This window comes from Mesoplodon mirus, assembly GCF_964341445.2.
Source record: "Mesoplodon mirus genome assembly, chromosome: 4".
NCBI lineage: Eukaryota > Metazoa > Chordata > Mammalia > Artiodactyla > Ziphiidae > Mesoplodon > Mesoplodon mirus.
Genome location: NC_138979.1, coordinates 150,157,617 through 150,179,896, shown reverse-complemented (window position 1 = coordinate 150,179,896; position 22,280 = coordinate 150,157,617). Strand labels below are relative to the sequence as shown.

General features: G+C 36.8%; 1 protein-coding gene across 1 annotated transcript in view; it reads left to right on the top strand.

Moving 5' to 3' along the window:
- KCNH5 (potassium voltage-gated channel subfamily H member 5) overlaps positions 1-22,280 on the top strand; it is a gene marked incomplete at both ends in the record, with an annotated part of 351,704 nt that overhangs the window by 22,755 nt on the left and 306,669 nt on the right. The window contains one exon of the mRNA XM_082616968.1: positions 14,885-15,008. Within this exon, the coding sequence (XP_082473094.1) occupies positions 14,885-15,008 (124 nt within the window). The remainder of the gene's footprint in view (positions 1-14,884; positions 15,009-22,280) is intronic.

The window sequence follows — 22,280 nt, the reverse complement described above, 5'->3', positions numbered from 1 at the left end:
AGTCTGAAAATCAGGGAGACCATGTAGCAAGCTATATGCGCTGCCACAGCTACATAGTCATGAAGTGAGGAACATATGGATTAGAGAGGTTAAACTGACTAGGACCTGGCCTGGGCTAAGAAGGGAAAGAAGTTAATTTTTGATGATCATATTACAAATATTTATAATTGATGCTATATATAAATGAAAATATATATTTATAGAAGAATTTATATTTTATGAAGCATTTTTGCAGGAATAAGCTCATTTAATCTCTAACCACTGTATGTACCAAGGAAACGTAGTATTACCATTCTTATAGCTAGGGTTCAGCTCAAATGCCACTGGTTTCCTGAAACTTGTGGTTCTCTAGCCCTTTGTCCTTCTTGTATTTTCTTTTAAGTTTGAGGTATACCTTATATGAAGTAAAACATACAGATCTTGTATACAGTTCAATTCGTTTTGGCAAATGTATATACCTCTGTAGTTTATATCTCAATAAAGATAGAAAACAATGACCTTCTCCAGTAAGTTCATCAGTCCCTCTACCATCAGTCCCTCTACCATCCCATCCCCATCAGAAATCATTGTTCTGATCTCTATCACCATAGATTGACCTTGCCTGTATTTAAACTTCATATGAATGAAATTATAGTTTCTGACTTCTTTAAATCATCAATATTTTTCAGATTAATTTGTGTTGCTGCAATCTGTCAGTAGTTTGTTCCATTTTAGAGCTGAGTAGTATGTCTTGTATGAATATGCCACAACTTTTAATCCATTCTCTTGTTGATGGACATTTGCATTGTTTTCAGTTTTTGGCTACTGTGAATAAATCTGATGTGAACATTTTTCTACAAGTTTTTTTGTTAACATATCTTTTCATTTCACTTGAGTAAATGCCTAGAAGGGAAATTTCTGGGTCATAGTTGAATATTTAACTTTTCATGAAACTGTTTTCCAAAGTGATCATACCATTTTATATTCTCATTAGCATTTTATAAAGAATTTCAGTTGTTCCATATTTTCATCAACATTTTTGTATTATTAGCCTTTATAATCACTCTAGTGGTTAAGCAGTGATAGATCATTGTGCTTTTAGTTTGTATTTCCCTAATGCATGATGATGGTGAGTGTCTTATTCTTGTGCTTATTGGCTATTGTACATCTTCTTTTGTGAAATGTCTGTTCAAGTCATTTGCCCATTTTGTTAATTGGGTCATTTGCCCTTTGGTAGGATTTTTCGGGCCTACTTTGGATAGGAGTTCTTTCTCAGGTATCTGCATTGTGAATATTTTCTCTCAGTCTGTGGATTCCCTTTTCATTTTCTTGACAGTGTCCTTGAATGAGCAGTTGATATTAATTTTGATAATGTCTAATTTATTTATCAATACTTTCTTTTATGGTGATTACTGTATGAGTCTTAGAAATTTTTGTCTTCCTCAAAGTTGCAAAGATTTCCTTCTATGTTTTCTTTTTAGTTTTCACTTTTGTGTTTAAGTCTATGACCTGTTTTAAATTATTTTCGTGTGTGTGGTGTGAAGTAAGGGTCATGGTTCAATTTTCGCTTGTATGGATAGCCAGTTGTTTTAGCACAGTTCACTGAAGTTGTCTTTATTAATGAAACTGCCTTGGCATCTTTGCAAAAAATCAGTTGACATTTATGTAAGGGTCTTTTTTTGAAGTCTTTAAACTGTTTCATTGATCTATTTGTCCTCACTCCAATTTCATACTATATTCATTACTATAGTTGTATGTTTCTCCAACTTGGTTCTTTTTCAGGTTTTATTTTGGGTTATTTTAGGTAATTTGTATTTTCACAAACATTTTATAATTATTTTGTCAATTACTTCAAAAAAGCCTGTTGGTATTTTCATTGGGATTGTATTAAATCTATAGCCTGATTTGTAGAGAATTGAAGTCTTAAAATATCCAGTCTTTCAATTTGTTCACATGGCATAGCTCTCCATTTGTTTAGAAGCCATTTGTAAGCAGCTTTTTTTAGTTTTCACTCTAGAGGTCCAACATGTATTTTGTTAAATTTATTTCTAAGTATTTTATACTTTTTGATATCATTCTAAGTGAAATTGCTTTTCATTTTCCAATTGTTTAATGCTAGTTAATAGAAACAAAATAGATTTTATATTGACTTTGTCTTGTAACCTTGCTTAATTCACTCAATAATTTTAGATATCCTTTTGAATATTCCTTAGGATTTTCTACATAAACAATCATGTCATCTGCAAATAGAAAAAAAATTACATTTACCTTTAAACATTTATATTTTCTGTAGTTTTTTGGTTTGTTTCTCTCTTTTTCTTTTTTTTCCTTTATTTTCTCAGATGGACCTCTGATGAAATGTTGAATGTAAGGGTTGAGAGTATATATCATTGACTTTTTCCTAATCTTAGGGGGAAAATATTTAGTATTCTAGCTTTAAAAATGATGTTAGCTATGGATTTTTTAGGAGGTATCCTCTATCAGTTTGAGGAAGTTTTCTTTTTTTCTTAGTTTGCTCAGATATTTTAACCATGAATGAGTATGAATTTTGTCAAATGCTTTTTTTTACATCTATTGAGATATAATCATATGGCTTTTCTTTTATTCTGTTGATGGATTGCATTGATTGATTTCATAATGATAAATCAACCTTATGTTCATGAGATAAACCCTACTTGGTTATGATCTATTTTCTTTTTAATATATTGCCGGATTCTATTTGCCAATATTTTCTTCTGTATTTTTGCAACTACATTCATAAGATCTATTGGTCAGTAATTCTTTCTTTAACAGCCCTTGTCAGATTTTGGTATCATAATAATGCTAACCTCATAAAACAAGTTAAGAAATGTTTCCTCACCTATTTTCCGAGAGTTTGTGTAATATTTGTACTATGTCTTATTTAAATATTTGAAAGAATTCCCTGAGCCCATAGCCATCTGGGCCTTTAGTTTTCATTAAAAGATACTAAGCTATTCAAATTTTCCATTTCTTTTTGTGCCTGTTTTTATAAGTTTTTTTCAGAAATTTAATTCATTTCATCACAGTTTTATAATTCATTGGCAAAATATTGTTTGCACTGTACCTTTATTACCATTTGCTATGTGTACTATATCCAGTGATGTCTCCTCTTTCATTCTTGATGATGGTAACTTGTGTTTTTTTGAAGTTCACTCTTCTTTGAATGTTTTCTATTTCACTGATCTATATTCTGACCTTTATTTACGTCCTTCTATTTAGTTTGGATTTAATAGCTATTATTTTTCTAGTTTCTTCATAAAGGAGTATAGATTATTGATTTTAAACTTTTCATTAAAAAATAAACCTTTAAAATGAGAAATTTCTCTCTAAGCACTGCTTTAAATGTATACAACAAACTTATTATCATCCAGTTTAAAATATCTTCTATATTTCTGTTGATTTCTTCTTTGACCCAGTGGTTTAGAAACAAATTGGGTAACATCCAAATACTGTAGATTTTACTAGATAATTAAAAAAATGATTTCTGATTTAATTACTTTTTTTTATTAGTTTCTGCTTTATAACAAAGTGAATCAGTCATACATATACATCTGTTCCCACATCCCTTCCTTCATGCATCTCCCTCCCTCCCACCCTCCCCATCCCACTCCTCCAGGCGGTCACAAAGCACCGAGCTGATCTCCCTGTGCTCTGTGGCTGCTTCCCACTATCTATCTACCTTACGTTTGGTAGTGTATATATGTCCATGCCTCTCTTTCGCTTTGTCACAGCTTACCCTTCCCCTCCCCATATCCTCAAGTCCATTCTCAAGTAGGTCTGTGTCTTTATTCCTGTTTTACCCCTAGGTTCTTCATGACATTTAAAAAAAAATTCCATATATATGTGTTAGCATACGGTATTTGTCTTTCTCTTTCTGACTTACTTCACTCTGTATGACAGACTCTAGGTCTATCCACCTCATTACAAATAGCTCAGTTTCGTTTCGTTTTATGGCTGAGTAATATTCCATTGTATATATGTGCCACAGCTTCTTTATCCATTCATCCAATGATGGACACTTAGGTTGTTTCCAGCTCCGGGCTATTGTGAATAGAGCTGCAATGAACATTATGGTACATGACTCTTTTTGAATTATGGTTTTCTCAGGGTATATGCCTAGTAGTGGGATTGCTGGGTCATATGGTAGTTCTATTTTTAGTTTTTTAAGGAACCTCCATACTGTTCTCCATAGTGGCTGTACCAATTCACATTCCCACCAGCAGTGCAAGAGTGTTCCCTTTTCTCCACACCCTCTCCAGCATTTATTGTTTCTAGATTTCTTGATGATGGCCATTCTGACTGGTGTGAGATGATATCTCATTGTAGTTTTGATTTGCATTTCTCTAATGATTAATGATGTTGAGCATTCTTTCATGTGTTTGTTGGCAGTCTGTATATCTTCTTTGGAGAAATGCCTATTTAAGTCTTCTGCCCATTTTTGGATTGGGTTGTTTGTTTTTTTGCTATTGAGCTGCATGAGCTGTTTATAAATTTTGGAGATTAATCCTTTGTCAGTTGCTTCATTTGCAAATATTTTCTCCCATTCTGAGGGTTGTCTTTTGGTCTTGTTTATGGTTTCCTTTGCTGTGCAAAAGCTTTGAAGTTTCATTAGGTCCCATTTGTTTATCTTTGTTTTTATTTCCATTTCTCTAGGAGGTGGGTCCAAAAGGATCTTGCTGTGATTTATGTCATAGAGTGTTCTGCCTATGTTTTCCTCTAAGAGATTGATAGTTTCTCGCCTTACATTTAGGTCTTTAATCCATTTTGAGCTTATTTTTGTGTATGGTGTTAGGGAATGATCTAATCTCATACTTTTACATGTCCCTGTCCAGTTTTCCCAGCACCACTTATTGAAGAGGCTGTCCTTTCTCCACTGTACATTCCTGCCTCCTTTATCAAAGATAAGTTGACCATATGTGCGTGGGTTTATCTCTGCGCTTTCTATCCTGTTCCATTGATCTATCTTTCTGTTTTTATGCCAGTACCACACTGTCTTGATTACTGTAGCTTTGTAGAATAGTCTGAAGTCAGGGAGCCTGATTCCTCCAGCTCCGTTTTTCATTCTCAAGATTGCTTTGGCTATTCGGGGTCTTTTGTTTTTCCAAACAAATTTTGAAATTTTTTGTTCTAGTTCTGTGAAAAATGCCAGTGGTAGTTTGATAGGGATTGCATTGAATCTGTAGATTGCTTTGGGTAGTAGAGTCATTTTCACAATATTGATTCTTCCAATCCAGGAGCATGGTATATCTCTCCATCTATTTGTATCATCTTTAATTTCTTTCATCAGTGTCTTATAATTTTCTGCATACAGGTCTTTTGTCTCCTTAGGTAGGTTTATTCCTAGATATTTTATTCTTTTTGTTGCAATGGTAAATGGGAGTGTTTTCTTGATTTCATTTTCAGATTTTTCATCATTAGTGTACAGGAATGCCAGAGATTTCTGTGCATTAATTTTGTATCCTGCTACTTTACCAAATTCATTGATTAGCTCTAGTAGTTTTCTGGTAGCATCTTTAGGATTCTCTATGTATAGTATCATGTCATCTGCAAACAGTGACAGCTTTACTTCTTCTTTCCCAATTTGGATTCCTTTTATTTCCTTTTCTTCTCTGATTGCTGTGGCTAGAACTTCCAAAACTAGGTTGAATAAGAGTGGTGAGAGTGGGCAGCCTTGTCTTGTTCCTGATCTTAGTGGAAATGGTTTCAGTTTTTCACCATTGAGGACAATGTTGGCTGTGGGTTTGTCATATATGGCCTTTATTATGTTGAGGAAAGTTCCCTCTATGCCTACTTTCTGCAGGGTTTTTATCATATATGGGTGTTGAATTTTGTCGAAAGCTTTCTCTGCATCTATTGAGATGATCATATGGTTTTTCTCCTTCAACTTGTTAATATGGTGTATCACATTGATTGATTTGCATATATTGAAGAATCCTTGCATTCCTGGAATAAACCCCACTTGATCATGGTGTATGATCCTTTTAATGTGCTGTTGGATTCTGTCTGCTAGTATTTTGTTGAGGATTTTTGCATCTATGTTCATCAGTGATATTGGCCTGTAGTTTTCTTTCTTTGTGACATCCTTGTCTGGTTTTGGTATCAAGGTGATGGTGGCCTCGTAGAATGAGTTTGGGAGTGTTCCTTCCTCTGATATTGTTTGGAAGAGTTTGAGAAGGATGGGTGTTAGCTCTTCTCTAAATGTTTGATAGAATTCGCCTGTGAAGCCATCTGGTCCTGGGCTTTTGTTTGTTGGAAGATTTTTAATCACAGTTTCAATTTTAGTGCTTGTGATTGGTCTATTCGTATTTTCTATTTCTTCCTTATTCAGTCTTGGCAGGTTGTGCATTTCTAAGAATTTGTCCATTTCTTCCAGGTTGTCCATTTTATTGGCATAGAGTTTCTTGTAGTAATCTCTCATGATCTTTTTTATTTCTGCAGTGCCAGTTGTTACTTCTCCTTTTTCATTTCTAATTCTATTGATTTGAGTCTTCTCCCTTTTTTTCTTGATGAGTCTGGCTAATGGTTTGTCAATTTTGTTTATCTTTTCAAAGAACCAGCTTTTAGTTTTATTGATCTTTGCTATCATTTCCTTCATTTCTTTTTCATTTATTTCTGTTCTGATCTTTATGATTTCTTTCCTTCTGCTAACTTTGGGGTTTTTTTGTTCTTCTTTCTCTAATTGCTTTAGGTGCAGGGTCAGGTTGTTTACTCGAGATGTTTCCTGTTTCTTAAGGTAGGATTGTATTGCTATAAACTTCCCCCTTAGAACTGCTTTTGCTTCATCCCATAGGTTTTGGGTCATCCTGTCTCCATTGTCATTTTTTTCTAGGTATTTTTTTATTTCCTCTTTGATTTCTTCAGTGAATACTTCATTATTGAGTAGTGTATTGTTTAGCCTCCATGTGTTTGTATTTTTTACAGATCTTTTCCTGTAATTGATGTCTAGTCTCATAGCATTGTGGTCGGAAAAGATACTTGATACAATTTCAATTTTCTTAAATTTACCAAAGCTTGATTTGTGACCCAAGATATGATCTATCCTGGAGAATGTTCCATGAGCACTTGAGAAAAATGTGTATTCTGTTGTTTTGGGATGGAAAGACCTATAATATCAATTAAGTCCATCTTGTTTAATGTATCATTTAAAGCTTGTGTTTCCTTATTTATTTTCATTTTGGATGGTCTGTCCATTGGTGAAAGTGGGGTGTTAAAGTCCCCTACTATGAGTGTGTTACTGTCGATTTCCCCTTTTATGGCTGTTAGTATTTGCCTTATGTATTGAGGTGCTCCTATGTTGGGTGCATAAATATTTACAATTGTTATATCTTCTTCTTGGATCGATCCCTTTATCATTATGTAGTGTCCTTCTTTGTCTCTTCTAATAGTCTTTATTTTAAAGTCTATTTTGTCTGATATGAGAATTGCTACTCCAGCTTTCTTTTGATTTCCATTTGCATGGAATATCTTCTTCCATCTCCTTACTTTCAATTTGTATGTGACTCTAGGCCTGAAGTGGGTCTCTTGTAGACAGCATATATATGGGTCTTGTTTTCGTATCCATTCAGCCAATCTGTGTCTTTTGGTGCGACCATTTAGTCCATTTACATTTAAGGTAATTATTGATATGTATGTTCCTATTCCCATTTCCTTAATTGCTTTGGGTTCGTTATTATAGGTATATTCCTTCTGTTGTGTTTGTTGCCTAGAGAATTTCCTTTAGCATTTGTTGTAAAGCTGGTTTGATGGTGCTGAACTCTCTCAGCTTTTGCTTGTCTGTAAAGGTTTTAATTTCTCCATCAAATCTGAATGAGATCCTTGCTGGGTAGAGTAATCTTGGCTGTAGGTTTTTCTCCTTCATCACTTTAATTATGTCCTGCCACTCCCTTCTGGCTTGTAGAGTTTCTGCTGAGAGATCAGCTGTTCACCTGATGGGGATTCCCTTGTGTGTTATTTGTTTTTTTTTCCCCTTGCTGCTTTTAATACGATTTCTTTGTGTTTAATTTTTGACAGTTTGATTAATATGTGTCTTGGCGTATTTCTCCTTGGATTTATTCTGTATGGGACTCTCTGTGCCTCCTGGATTTGATTAACTAATTCCTTTCCCATATTAGGGAAGTTTTCAACTATAATCTCTTCAAATATTTTCTCAGTCCCTTTCTTTTTCTCTTCTTCTTCTGGAACCCCTATAATTCGAATGTTGGTGCGTTTATTGTTGTCCCAGAGGTCTCTGAGACCGTCCTCTGTTCTTTTCATTCTTTTTTCTTTATTTTGCTCTGCATCAGTTATTTCCACTATTTTATCTTCCACCTCACTTATCCATTCTTCTGCCTCAGTTATTCTGCTATTGATCCCATCTAGAGTATTTTTCATTTCATTTATTGTGTTTTTAATCGATGCTTGATTCATTTTTAGTTCTTCTAGATCCTTGTTAACTGTTTCTTGCATTTTGTCTATTCTATTTCCAAGATTTTGGATCTTGGAAATAGAATCTTGGATCATCTTTACTATCATTATTCTGAATTCTTTTTCAGGTAGACTGCCTATTACCTCTTCATTTGTTAGGTCTGGTGGGTTTTTATCTTGCTCCTTCACCTGCTGTGTGTTTTTCTGTCTTCTCATTTTGCTTATCTTCCTGTGTTTGGGGTCTCCTTTTTGCAGCCTGCAGATTCGTAGTTCCCGTTGTTTTTGGTGTCTGTCCCCAGTGGCTAAGGTTGTTTCAGTAGGTTGTGTAGGCTTCCTGGTGGGGGGGACTAGTGCCTGTGTTCTGGTGGTTGAGGCTCGATCTTGTCTTTCTGGTGGGCAGGTTCATGTCTGGTGGTGTGTTTTCGGGTGCCTGTGGCCTTATTATGTTTTTAGGCAGCCTCTCTGCTAATGGGTGGGGTTGTGTTCCTGTCTTGCTAGTTGCTTGGCATAGGGTGACCAGCACTGTAGCTTGCTGGTCGTTGAGTGAAGCTGGGTGCTGGTGTTGAGATGGAGATCTCTGGGCGATTTTCGCTGCTTGTTATTATGTGGAGCTGGGAGGTCTCTTGTGGACCCGTGTCCTGAAGTTGGCTCTCCCACTTCAGAGGCACAGCACTGACTCCTGGCTGCAGCACCAAGAGCCTTTCATCTACCCGGCTCAGAATAAAAGGGAGAAAAAGTAGAAAGAAAGAATTAGTAGAAGAAAGAAGGAGAGAGAGAAAGAAAGGAAGAAGGAAAGAAAGGAAGGAAGAAAGAAAGAAAGGGAGGGAGAAAGGACGGAAAGAAAGGAAGAAAGGAGGGAGGGAGGAAGGAAAGAAAAAGAAAGAGTGAATGGAAGAAGGTGGGGAGGGAGGAAGGAAAGAAAGACAGGAGGAAGTGCGGAAGGAAAGAAAAAGAAAGCGTGAAAGGAAGAAGTGTGGGAGGGAAGGAGGAAGGAAAGAAAGAGAGAAAGAAAGAAAGGAGGGGCGGAGGGAGGGAGGAAGGGAAGTTAGGAAAAAAAGAGCAGGTAAAGTAAAATAGAATTATGTATAAAATATAGTATTATTATTAAAATTAAAAAGTAATTATTGAAAAAAAAACGGACAGATAGAACCCTGGGACATATGGTGGAAGCAACGCTATACAGAGAAAATCTCACACAGAAGCATACACATACACATTCACAAAAAGAGAGCAGGGGGAAAAATCGAAAATCTTGCTCTCAAAGTCCACCTCCTCAATTTGGGATAATTCGTTGTAAAAAGAGGAAAAGGGGGAAAAGTCTGAAATCTTGCTCTCAAAGTCCACCTCCTTAATTTGGGATAGTTCGTTGTAAAAAGAGGAAAAGGGGAAAGAGTCTTAAATCTTGTCCTCAAAGTCCACCTCCTCAATTTGGGATGATTCGCTGTCCATTCATGCACTCCACAGACGCAGGGCACATCAAGTGGACCGTGGAGCTTTAATCCGCTGCCTCCGAGGCTGCACAGAGAGATTTCCCTGTCTCTTCTCTGCTCTCACAGCTCCCGGGTCTCAGCCTTGGACCTGGCCCTGCCTCTGCGCGTAGGTCGCCGGAGGGCGTCCGTTCTTCGCTCAGACAGGACGGGTTTAAAGGAGCCGCTGATTCAGGGGCTCTGGCTCACTCAGGCAGAGTGGAGGGAGGGGCGGCAGAGTGGAGGGAGGGGCGGCAGTGCGGGGCAGGCCTGCGGCGGCAGAGGCCGGCGTGACGTTGCACCAGCCCGAGGCGCTCCGTGCGCTTTCCCGGGGAAGCCGTCCCTGGTTCCCGGGACCCCGGCAGTGGCGGGCTGCACAGGCTCCCCGGAAGGCGAGGTGGACAGTGACCTGCGCTCGCACACAGGCTTTGTGGCGGCGGCAGCAGCAGCCCCAGCGTCCCACGCCCGTCTCCGGGGTCCGCGCCTTTAGCCGCGGCTCGCGCCCGTCTCTGGAGCTTCTTTAAGCAGCGCTCTTAATGCCTTCTCCTCGCGCACCAGGAAACAAAAGGGAAGAAAAAGTCTCTTGCCTCTTCGGCAGCTCTAGAATTTTTCCCCGGACTCCCTCCGGGCTAGCCGTGGTGCACTAACCCCTTCAGGCTCTCTTCCTGCCTCCAGCCCCAGTCCTCTCCCTGCGCTCCGACTGAAACCCGATACCTGAGCCTCAGCTCCCAGCCCCGCCCGCCCCGGCCGAGCAGAGAAGCCTCTGTGGCTGGTGTGTGCCTGAGGGCACCGATCCTCTGTGCCGGAATCTCTCCGCTTTGCCCTCCGCACCCCTGTTGCTGTGCTCTCCTCCGCTACTCCGAAGCTTTCCCCCTCCGCCACCTGCAGTCTCCGCCCGCGAAGGGGCTTGTAGTGTGTGGAAACCTTTCCTCCTTCACAGCTCCCTCCCACTGGTGCAGGTCCCGTCCCTATCCTTTTGTCTCTGTTTATTCTTTTTTCTTTTGTCCTACCTTGGTATGTGGGGAGTTTCTTGCCTTTTGGGGGGTCTGAGGTCTTCTGTCAGCGTTCAGTAGGTGTTCTGTAGGAGTTGTTCCACGTGTAGATGAATTTCTGATGTATCTGTGGGGAGGGAGGTGATCTCCGCATCTTACTCTTCCACCATCTTCCTCCGCTCTCACTTGATTTAATTAATTTGAAGTCAGAAAATATACTTTAGTAATTTCAATACTTTGGAATTTACTGACAATTTTTGTGGCTCAAAGTCAGTTACATCTTGGTGGAATTTCCACACGCACTGGAAAAGAATGTGTATTCTGTAGTGTAGTGTGGGGTGTCCTATAAATGTCAGTTAGTTTGAGTTAGTTGATAGTGTTGGTGTTGGTCAAATATTCTATACTCTAAATCAGTTCTTCATCTGGTTGTTCTGCTAGTTAAGGCAGAAGGTTAATATCTTCCTTTATTATTGTGAAATTGTCTATCCTAGTTATGTCATTTTTTTTCTTCATGCATTTGGAAGCACTTTCATTACTTTCATATGCATTTGGGAGTGCTGTATTTTCTTAATGAATTGACTCCTTTATTATTATTAAATGCCCCTCTTTATTTCTATTACCCCTTGTCTTCAGCTACTTTATTTTGTATTATCATGGGCAGACTTACCTTCTTATGCTTAGTATTTGAGTAGTGTTTTTTCCCCCACACTTTCACTTTCAATTTTCAAATTAAAAATTTTTTAAAGTCTTTATTGAACTTGTTACATTATTGCTTCTGTTTTATGTTTTGTTTTTTTTGTCCCTGAGGCATGTAGGATTTTAGCTCACTGACCAGGGATTGAACCCACACCCCCTGTATTGGAAGGTGAAGTCTTATCCACTGGACCACCAGGGAAGTCCCTATCTATCTCTTTATACTTTAAATGGCTCTCTTAAAATACTAGACTATCAGTTTCTATTCTTTTTTAAAAATCCAGTCTGAAAATTTCTGTCTTATAATTAGTGTGTTTATTCCATTTACATTTAATGTAATACTTGATATAGTTGGATTTAGGGCTACCATCCTGTGGTTTATTTTCTATTTGTCCTATCTGTTGTTTGTTTTTCCCTTCTTGACTTTTTTTAATGGAGGTTATCATTATTATTATTGTTACTATTATTATTTTTTCACCTAAAATACCTATTACATTTGTTTTATTGTGATTCTGCTGGCAATGGTTTCTCCCAGCTTTTGTTTCTGAGCATGTCTTTATTTGACCTTCAATTTTGAAGGATATCTTTGCTCTCTAAAAATCTAGGTTGATAAACATTTTTCTCTCAGTATTTTAAAGATGTCATTCCATTGATTTCTGGCTTCCTTTGTTTTTCATGCTTTGTATGCTGTAGTTATTACACCTCCCCAAAATATAACACATATAAATAATGTATCTTTGTTTTTGATGTTTAAAAACTTTTTCCCTTATTTTTCATTAGCAATTTTACTGTCATCTTCCTACTGTTGCTTCCTTTGGTTTATCTTGCTTGAGGTTTACTGAGCTAAGATCTCTTTGTTGCTATTTTCCATGCTATTTGAAAAATTTTAGTCATTCTTTATCTAAGTAACATTTGTGTCCTATTCTGTTTTTTTTCCCCAGACTCAGCTACATATATTTTAGATTGCTTGATACTGTCTCAGGACATCTTTTCAGTTATTTTCTCTTTTTGCTTCAGTTTGCAATAATTTGCATTGATATGTTTTTAAACTGTCCTTTCTTTTTTAGTGTCCAATATATTGTTAAATCTATTCAGTTTTTTATTTCAGAGATTGTATTGTTTATTTCTATGTTCCCATCTCAACCTCTCTATTGCCTATTTTTTCTCTTGATTATTGTTACAGTTTCCTGTTTCTTTGCATGCCTAATAATTTTTAATTGTATACGGACATTGTATTGATACAATGTAGAGATTTTGGACTTCATTATTTTCCTCTGAAGAGGATTTCATTTTATTTTAGCAGGTGGTTAAATTACTGGTGTGTCACCTTAATTATGACTTTAATTTTTTTTTTTTTTTGGTATGAGTCTATTTTCTACATTTTTGATCTTAGTCTCAGGTCATAACCCTTTATCCTGAGACTTGATTTTTATTCCTGAAGTAAGGCCTTCTGTGGAATTAATGGAAAGCTCAAGGTATTTGCCAAACTTCTCTAACTTGATAGGACTTGAACTCCAAAATTTCTCCTATAGCTTTGGGAAGCTGATGAAGTTTCTGCCTACCTCTTTAGCCTTCTAGTCATTGCAAGACAAGTTGGGTTCCTTGTAGTCTCATCCTATGCATGCAGTTTAGGTCACAGAGGAGGATTTGAGGTAGATTTATATACAGGTTTATGGCTCCATATGTTAAAGGAATTCCACCTTAACTTCAAGCTGCTTTGGCAGTCCCAAATTATGACCTTTGACTTTTTAGCCCCATAAGACTTTTCTGTTTGAGCTCTATCACCCATGAACTATACAAACTGAGACGTGCTCTCGGGGGAATGGACAGTTAAATGAATATCTCACCTAATGTGTCTTCCTTTTTTCAAGGAAGTTTCTATCCACTTTTGATTGTCTTTTAGTGCCTTGAAACAGATTTTTTTTCCCATATGTTGGCCCATGCTTCTTGATTTGGCATCTGTTCTCGTAAATTGTACTTGGTTACATATTTGTTTTTCTTAATATGTAAGTTGTTTGAGAGTAAAAAGCATGGTTTATTGATCTTTATTTTATCCCATTGTCTGATCCAGAGTAGTACCTTTTACTAAGCAGCTACTTAGTCAGTGAATTGCATTGTTATTTATAAGAAGAACAACTGTGAGTCAGAATTTAAACTTCAAGTCATCTACTCATAAGTTAATTTCTCTTCAGTACACCACTCAATATGAGTTCAAAGAAGATTTTTTAGGTAGATTTTTTTTTTTTTTTTTTTTTTGCGGTACGCGGGCTTCTCACTGTTGTGGCCTCTCCCATTGCGGAGCACAGGCTCTGGACGCGCAGGCTCAGTGGCCATGGCTCACGGGCCTAGCCGCTCCGCGGCATGTGGGATCTTCCCAGACTGGGGCACGAAACCGTGTCCCCTGCATCGGCAGGCGGACTCTCAACCACTGCGCCACCAGGGAAGCCCTAGGTAGATATTTTGAAGTATAGTATTCCCTTAAAAATCTACTTGTAAAATATTGACATTTATTTTTAAAATAATTTTGTTTTATATTTTAATATTGTTTTAATTTTGATGTTAACATATATATCATTTGACCTACAAAACTGCTAAAGTTACTGCCTAAAACTGTTGGATTTTCAATCAAGGTATATGCCAAAAGATATTATTTTTTGTATTAATTTTTATACCTAAAGCAAAACCACTTTTCCATGCAAAACAGACCAGAGATGTTTCTTTTATTCAGAATAATGGTAGTTTCCAAATTCTGCGTAGCATGTGGTTGAAAATAATGTCTTTGAATCATTTTATTTTAAAAAGGGACTTTATTTAAAAATATGATTTTAAATTAGACTTCTCTAGATCAAACTGATGGACAAAGAATTTGTCCCATCATGTCAAAATTACATTAATACAATTTTTGGATGAGTCACCCAAATTTGTCTGTGTTATTAAGTTTATTATTCTCAGTTTGTAGAGAAGTGACTATAGCCCTTAGTCTTAATAAATTGAACTGTTTTTAGCTGTGATTATTATAGTCATTAACATTTATTTAATATTAACCATGCTTTGTTTTCATAGTGTAGTGTTTACTTGAATGCAAAGAGTATTGTAAACTGGCTTCTTTTCAATGGAGTTTTTAGTTTATATGCAAATCTTGTACTCATTGCAGATCTCACTTGCTGATCATGCTAACCTTGCCAGTTTCAAGGATACGTTTTATTATTTGTACCATAACAAACCATAGTTATATTTGTTTATTTTTATGAGTTTGTCATTTTAATTACTTGAAAGAAGTACATTGTTTAATGAAGCTAAAAAACTTCCCTTTTCTTCTTTCTCCTTTAGAATCGAGTTTCCTACTGGGAAATGCCCAGATTGTGGATTGGCCTGTAGTTTATAGTAATGACGGTTTTTGCAAACTCTCTGGGTATCATCGAGCTGATGTCATGCAGAAAAGTAGCACTTGCAGGTAGGTAAGAGAACAGCTCAGGAATGTTTTCTAAAGTTTAACTAAATGTTGAATGTGGTTAAAAGGCTTAAATTTACTTAGACTCACTGTGATTTGGTCTTGCACCCAGTTCTTGGTACAGAGCTCCCAAAACTCTTGGAATTTCTTGTTATATATTAATGAGGTGACTTTTGGAATGCCCTTAGGTAACCTAAAGACGGGGTTGGCTGCCAGAGGAGCCAACCATGTGATTAGTACCATGCCCTCGCCCCAGTCTCCTGGAGAGGGACTGGAGGTTGAATCAATACCAGTGGCAATGAGTTAATCAATTATGACTGTGTAATGAAGCCTCCATAAAAACTCAGAGGACAGGTTCTGAGGCCTTCCAGTTTGGGCAACATGTGGAAGTGCCGAGAGTGGCATGTCTGGTGAGGGCATGGAAGCCCCATACCTTGTCCTGTGCATCTCTTCCATCTGCCTGTTTCTGAGTTATATCCTTTTATAATAAACCAGTAGTCTGGTAAGCAACATGTTTCTCTGAGCTCTGTGAGTCTCTCTAGCAAATTATTCAAACCAAAGGAAGAGGTCATGGGAACCTCTGATATATAGCTGTTTGTCAAAAGTACACATAACAACCTCTGCTTGTAACTGGTGCTGAAGTTTAAGGAGGGTGTCATGGGAACCTCCAATCTGTATTAGGTGGGTCAGAAGCACAGGCAACGACCTAGGCTTGTGACTGATTCCTGAAGTCTGGTGGAGGGTAGTCTTGTAGGACTGAACCCTCAATGTTTAACCAGTGGAATGTGATGCTATCTGCAGGTAGGTAGTGTCAGAATTGAGTTGAGTCATAGGGCACCCAGCTGGTGTCCCTAGAATTGCTTGTTGTTGGTATAGGGAAACTCTCCACCACCCCCTACACACCCAGATTGGAATTGGTAACAGAACCTATGAAAACTATAGGGTAAAAATTATATTAGAATGTTAAGGAGGCTAAACTGTCAATAGAAATACATAGTTTAAGAGCCACTGGTGAGAACTTTTGCAAAGAGCAATATTTTTGCATAACTGTGAATTTATTAATTCATTCAATAAATATTTTTTGATCACCCTCTATGGGCCACAAACTATTCTAGGTGCCAAGTGATCAAAGGGACATCCTATATCAGAGGAACATTGATGTCATCAGCACTTCTTGAGTTGCTAAAACTGTATTGAACAAAGTAGAGGCAACAACCCCCAACCAAGTAGGACATGGTTTTTGAACATTTAAAAAAATGAAAATAAAGTTCTTTCATACTGTGTAAATCACACATACTTTGTTATGTTGGTACATTGTACCACTGCTACTTTGTTTGACTTATGTAAAATAGAATCTGGCATTTATATTATTTATAACAATTCTTTTAAAATATTCCATATCTGTGAGCTTAAAGAGACTATTACCAAAAAAGATCATAAAAAAGAAAAGGAAATTCTATATAAGGAACCAATTTAGAACCGAAAACTTTTCACAATATTTCAGTAAGGCCAGATGGGATGTTTTTTCCTTGAGTTAATTTTTCTTTAAAGCTCACACTTAACTAAGTACCAAAATCATGTTATTTTAGAACTGCAAGGGGTCTGAATTATTTTTTACTCCATATTCGTTATTTTTCCGAGGAAAAACTGAGTTAGAGTTAGGTTAAGGGATTTGCCCAGGGAAACAGTGATTTATTTATCTTTTTTCCTACCCATTTGTGCTGCGAAACATTATATGCATACACAAATATATATATTCTACATCTTCATGGAGGGTAGGGATTTCATATGGGGTCTAAACCTGACTATACATGGGAATCACTTAGAGAGGTTTTGCAAAACACAGATTCTCAGACCTCATCTTAAACCTATTGAATCAGAATCACCCCAGGTGGGTAGGTGGGGGCAGAAATCAGCACTTTTAACCAGCAGCTCTGATGATCCTGATGCTTAGCCAGCACTGAGAAATTATCTGTTCAAACATCCTCTTTCTTCACTTATCCTCTCCCAGCAATCCTCATTTTCTCTCTACTAAAGTCGTTCTCATATTCAGCCTTCACTTCCAGGCCTGAAATTGGTAGGTGGGAATGATGAAAAACTGTGGCCCCTCGTTGAGAAACTCTCTTTGGTAGCACGGATGTCTCTTGTGCCTTTTTATCTGCTGGGTGGATATTAGCTCTTGGCCTAGCACTGTCACTGAGGTGTGTGTTCTAAATTCTGGGAGGCCAAGGTTTGTATTGAGCATTTCTACTCCCTTATGTCTGGGCAGGGTTTAGGTTAGGAAAAGGTTAATTTTATGGTAGACCTAACCTGTGGAACAGGTTCTATAGAGAATTCCAGGAAATGTAGATGCTCCCATACCTATTTCCTGACCTCCCACCATCATCATGCCGGGCTTGTTTCAAGTTGCCATCTTCTACCTGAAGGTGCTCATGACTTTTCCTCCTTCGATTCCCTATAGTTCATCATTTGGCACCATCATATGGCCTTAAACTAGTTTTTCTTATCCCTGGGGTTTTCATCGCTATTGCTTTTGTTGTCATTTTGAGATGTATTGCTCTTCATATCTGGATATATTGTAAAGTCATGCTCACATCTCTTCTTGCTTCCCATGTATCTGCCCCTATACCCCAGCCTGTTTTCTTTGGCATGTGCAGTTTTTCCTATAAAAAGTTCATTAAAAATGCTGGCATGTTGTAACTGTATATTCTCTCCCCTTAAAGCATTGCTTTCCCTCCTACCACCAGTGCCAGATTATACATGCCTTGAAGGTAAGGATTCCATCTTGTTCATTTTTGTATGCACTACAGGACACAGCTCAGTGTTTTGTGTCAGTATTGTTGAATTGGTTGGTTTGTTTTGCAATAAACCCTAACCTAGGTCTCACAGACTTCTGTATAACATGTTTTTATTTATTGTATTTTATCCCAAGTGTTATGGTATTTGAGGTGGGTAAGAAAGCAGAGAGATTTGGATTATGTTACACTTTTTCACTGTGGGAAGATGTATGCAAATCTCCCCCCAATTCTTCTTCACTTTTGTTAGAGATAGTATTTTCAAAATACCAGTATTCTTTTATTTTATTAACATCTTTAGTGGAGTATAATTGCCTTACAATGTTGTGTTAGTTTCTGCTTTATAACAAAATGAATCAGCTATATGTATACATATATCCCCATATCCCCTCCCTCTTGAGTCTTCCTCCCACCCTCCCTATCCCACCCCTCTAGATGGTCACAAAGCACCGAGCTGATCTCCCTGTGCTATGCGGCTGCTTCCCACTAGCTACCTGTTTTACATTTGGTAGTGTATATATGTCAATGCTACTCTCTCACTTCGTCGCAGCTTACCCTTCCCCCTCCCTGTGTCAAGTCCATTCTCTACGAATACCAATATTCTTTAAAAATTTTTTTCTTGAGGCATAGTTAATTTACAAGATTATATTAATTTCAGGTGTATAACAGTGATTGAAAATTTTTATAAATTATACTCCATTTAAAGTTATTGTAAAATATTGGCTATATTTCTTGTACAGTATATCCTTGTAGCTTATTTATAAATCGTAGTTTGTACCTCTTAATCCCCTACCCTTATCTTACCCCTCCCCTCTTCCCTCTCCCCACTGGTAATCACTAGTTAAACATAACAGTATTCTTAACACAATTATTACTTGATTGCACCAAATGCCCATTGTGTTCTGCTAATCTAAAACTTGCAAGCAATTGAATGCTCTCACAGAGCAATGAAGACTAGCATCTGATATATGAGCAAGTGTTTGAATCCTATCAGGTTTTCTTAAGGCATAGTTTATTTTAGTGCACGCCCCTTTCAAACTTCTACATTCCGTTTAAAAATTAAACTACACCCATTTTACTTTCATTGAAGCACTTTTTAGAAGAATGAAGACCTGGAAATAATAAAAACGTCTGGTAGTATATTTATTAAAAAATATTATGGCAAAGCCCTAACTTCCTATATCATATGTTGGAAGAATAGTGACACTGAAAGAAGCTAACAACGTATTACTAAGTAAAAAAATCAACCAACCAGCCAAATAAACAAAAAAGATTTCAAAACAATATCTGCATCATGATTCCAATTTTTTTTTACATATAGTTGTTTTCCATTTCCTGTATAAATCTATAAAAGCCTTTGAATATGATACACAAGGAAACAGGGAGGAAAGAAACTTTTATACACATTTAGAAATACAGTGTTAAAGCTAATGTTATACAGTTTTGGAATCACTGAATTCCAGTTGAATATGGAGATAAATAATTTGATACTGAGGGTAGCCTTATAAACAAATCAAAGAATTTTACTGATTTTAATAATGACAAGTTTTAGACAAACATAACAGAATAAGAAACTACAAATCAGTGAGTATCACTTTGTGAGGAAAAAATATGAATACTTTATGTGCTGAAAAAGAGTCATCTTTGTATACAACTTGCACTAGATGGATTAACATTGATAGGATTAAAGTGGTAACTGCATAAAGATTACATGTCCTATTTTTAAAATATTCAAATGTGAGTTTTATGGAAAATGACAAATATTAATTTGTAATTTTACAATATCAAGAGGCTAAGATTATTTATACATTATATATTATTATACATTATTTATACATTTGTATATTTATTCTGTTTTCTTATCTTTTTCCTTCTTTGTCTTTCCCAGTCCTTCTCCCATTAGACCAGGTGCATAGAATCAAATTAAACATACTCCTCAGTTTGTCCCAATATTATCATTTGGATCTCTCTGGGCACAGTCTATTTATTTTATTTTAATTTCCTTTTATTTGTTTTATTTTGTTTTATCTTCTTTTCTTTTATTTATTTTCCCCTTCATTCCATTCCCCTTCATCTTCCATAGTTATTCACTTTAGTGTGTTCATTGTATGTCTTTCTAATCCATCTTCCATGTGTTTAATAAATACGTGTATTCTTGAAATGATGTTGCTTTGTGTGTGTTTGTTTTTAAGGCCTACATAATTCATACCGTGCAGTAAGATATACAGTTTCTTACTCTCTTCACTCACCATTATGTTTTTGATATTTTTTAATGTTGCTATGTCATAATCTATTTCATCATGTCTGACTGTTTTATAGTGTTCCAGTGTCCTCACAGCCTTCATTTTCTTTATCCACTTTACTAGTCTTGAACTCCAACTTTTGACACTTTGTTACTCCAACAAGTTGGAGGTAAACATCCTCATACACAACTTCTTGTGTTCCCATGGGAGAAGTTGTCTGTCTCTATGCCCAGAAATAGGATTGCTGGATAGTAGAATATATGCAGAAATTGTAGATTAACTGCTGTCAGATTGCTGTCCAGAATGGCCCTCTGTTTGTACTCTCAGCAGCCATGAGCGAGGGTTTTCCTATATCCTTGCACTTTATAATAGTAGCTAAATTTCTATTAAAAAAAATCCGATGTGTGCCATGTACTGTCTCATTTTTATTTTAGCTAAAATTTCAAAAAATATTTTAATGAAATTTCTGGATTCCTAGGAAGTTCAAATATTCATTTTACTCTTCAATAATTTCATTTCCAAGCTTTTTGACTGTTGCTCTTTATTGAAGAACACAAAATGTATTGCGTGTTTGAAGGAAATTGTATGTAGATATTGGGGGAATGGCATTTAAAAACATCTGATCTTATCTCAGGACCCTTAGAAAGCCCTGACATTCGAGACATACTGTCATAGGTCAGGTAGAAACCACTTTAGCATTTTACCCTTGACTAACCTGAACCTTTTAAAAACCTGTTCTACTTCTTTTTAAATTTATTTTTCATTTATTTATTTTTGTTTTTTAAGATAAAGGGGTGAGAAGAGCAGTCAGATAGGTAGGGAAGATTGGAGTAGATAGATGCTTTCAAATACAGTTTTTTTTTTTTTTTTTGGAAGGCCCGTTAATAATTCTTAACCAAACTATCAAATTAGACGATGAAGCAGAGATGTTAAGAGCCACTTTATTGGATGTATTTTCACAGGTAGTTTTATTAACGCAGGGTTACCTCAGTCAACAAGAGAACATTACACATGATGGATGTCATCAGTCTGGTTCCATTTGGCTGAGGGCTCTGCTTCACAATGAGTGAAAGTGTTGAAACATTCAGTGTTGACTGAATGTTTGTGTGCTTATTAGTCCAGGAACATTGTTGACCATTAGCAGATTAAGATAGATTGGCAGCACTCATGATTAGATTATATATTTTTTCAGTTTGTAAGATTCCTTTCTCCTTTGGAAGTCTGTCAACATTATAGCCATACTTACTGTCAGGTGTTATAACGAGGCTGGTTTGTGAGATTTTGATGGCAAAACAAGGGATCCAAAAATAAGTAAATCTTGCTATAAACCAAACCACCTAGTCCTAGAAGTTTCCTAGGGTAGGATATACTGCCAAATGCTCAGGCAAGCTGGATATGGCCCAAGCCAGGCCTCAGGAAATCTCCCTTACTCCCAAGATCAAGTCTTCCCACAAGTTAGTTGTGTGGCAAGGTAAGTGGCCAGATTATCCAGCAGCAGGCCCTGGGTGAATTTATGCCTCAATGTCATGGGCTCACGAAGAAAGAAGACACACAAAATGATGTGTGTATCCCTTTAAGACACAGGGACCCTGCCCATTAGCAGCCATGGCCCAACCCTTGCCCTAGAATTGTAGAGGAGCAAAGGAGTAGGGTTGGGCTGGAGGGGCTTCTAACCCCACCCATAAGAAGCATTCCAGTAATAAGTCATTGTACAGTACATTATAATTTGCAACTTCATGTGCATTATCCTTTTAATCCTCATCCTCTGAGTTATATTAACATTACCATCATTTTACTGATGAGGGAACTAAGAAGTTATACGACTTGGCCATGAGCCTTACAGATTGTAAGTGGTCCTCTTAAGTGCAGTGGTCCTCTGTTATATTGTGGCCGCTCCATATTATAGCAGGGATAGATTGCTTCTGTGCATCTAATTTTATTTTCCTTCCAATAAGAACAGTGCAGTTGTAGAAGTCATTTATTATTACTGAAGGGGAGCTTGGCTATCTAAGAGAGTAATTGGAAGTTCTGTAATTTTTTAGTATTCCCATTATATATTCCTGGAGGATATTCAATAAGAGACATAAAAAGTATTTAAGATTATTATATAGATATATAGTTTCTAAAGTCTGATGATTATCATTTCTAAATCTTGGTTTCCTTCAAATTCCATTAACCATTCAAAGACTGCATTGAGCTTCAGCCATCTGCCATCAGGCTGCAGGAAACCTCGGTAA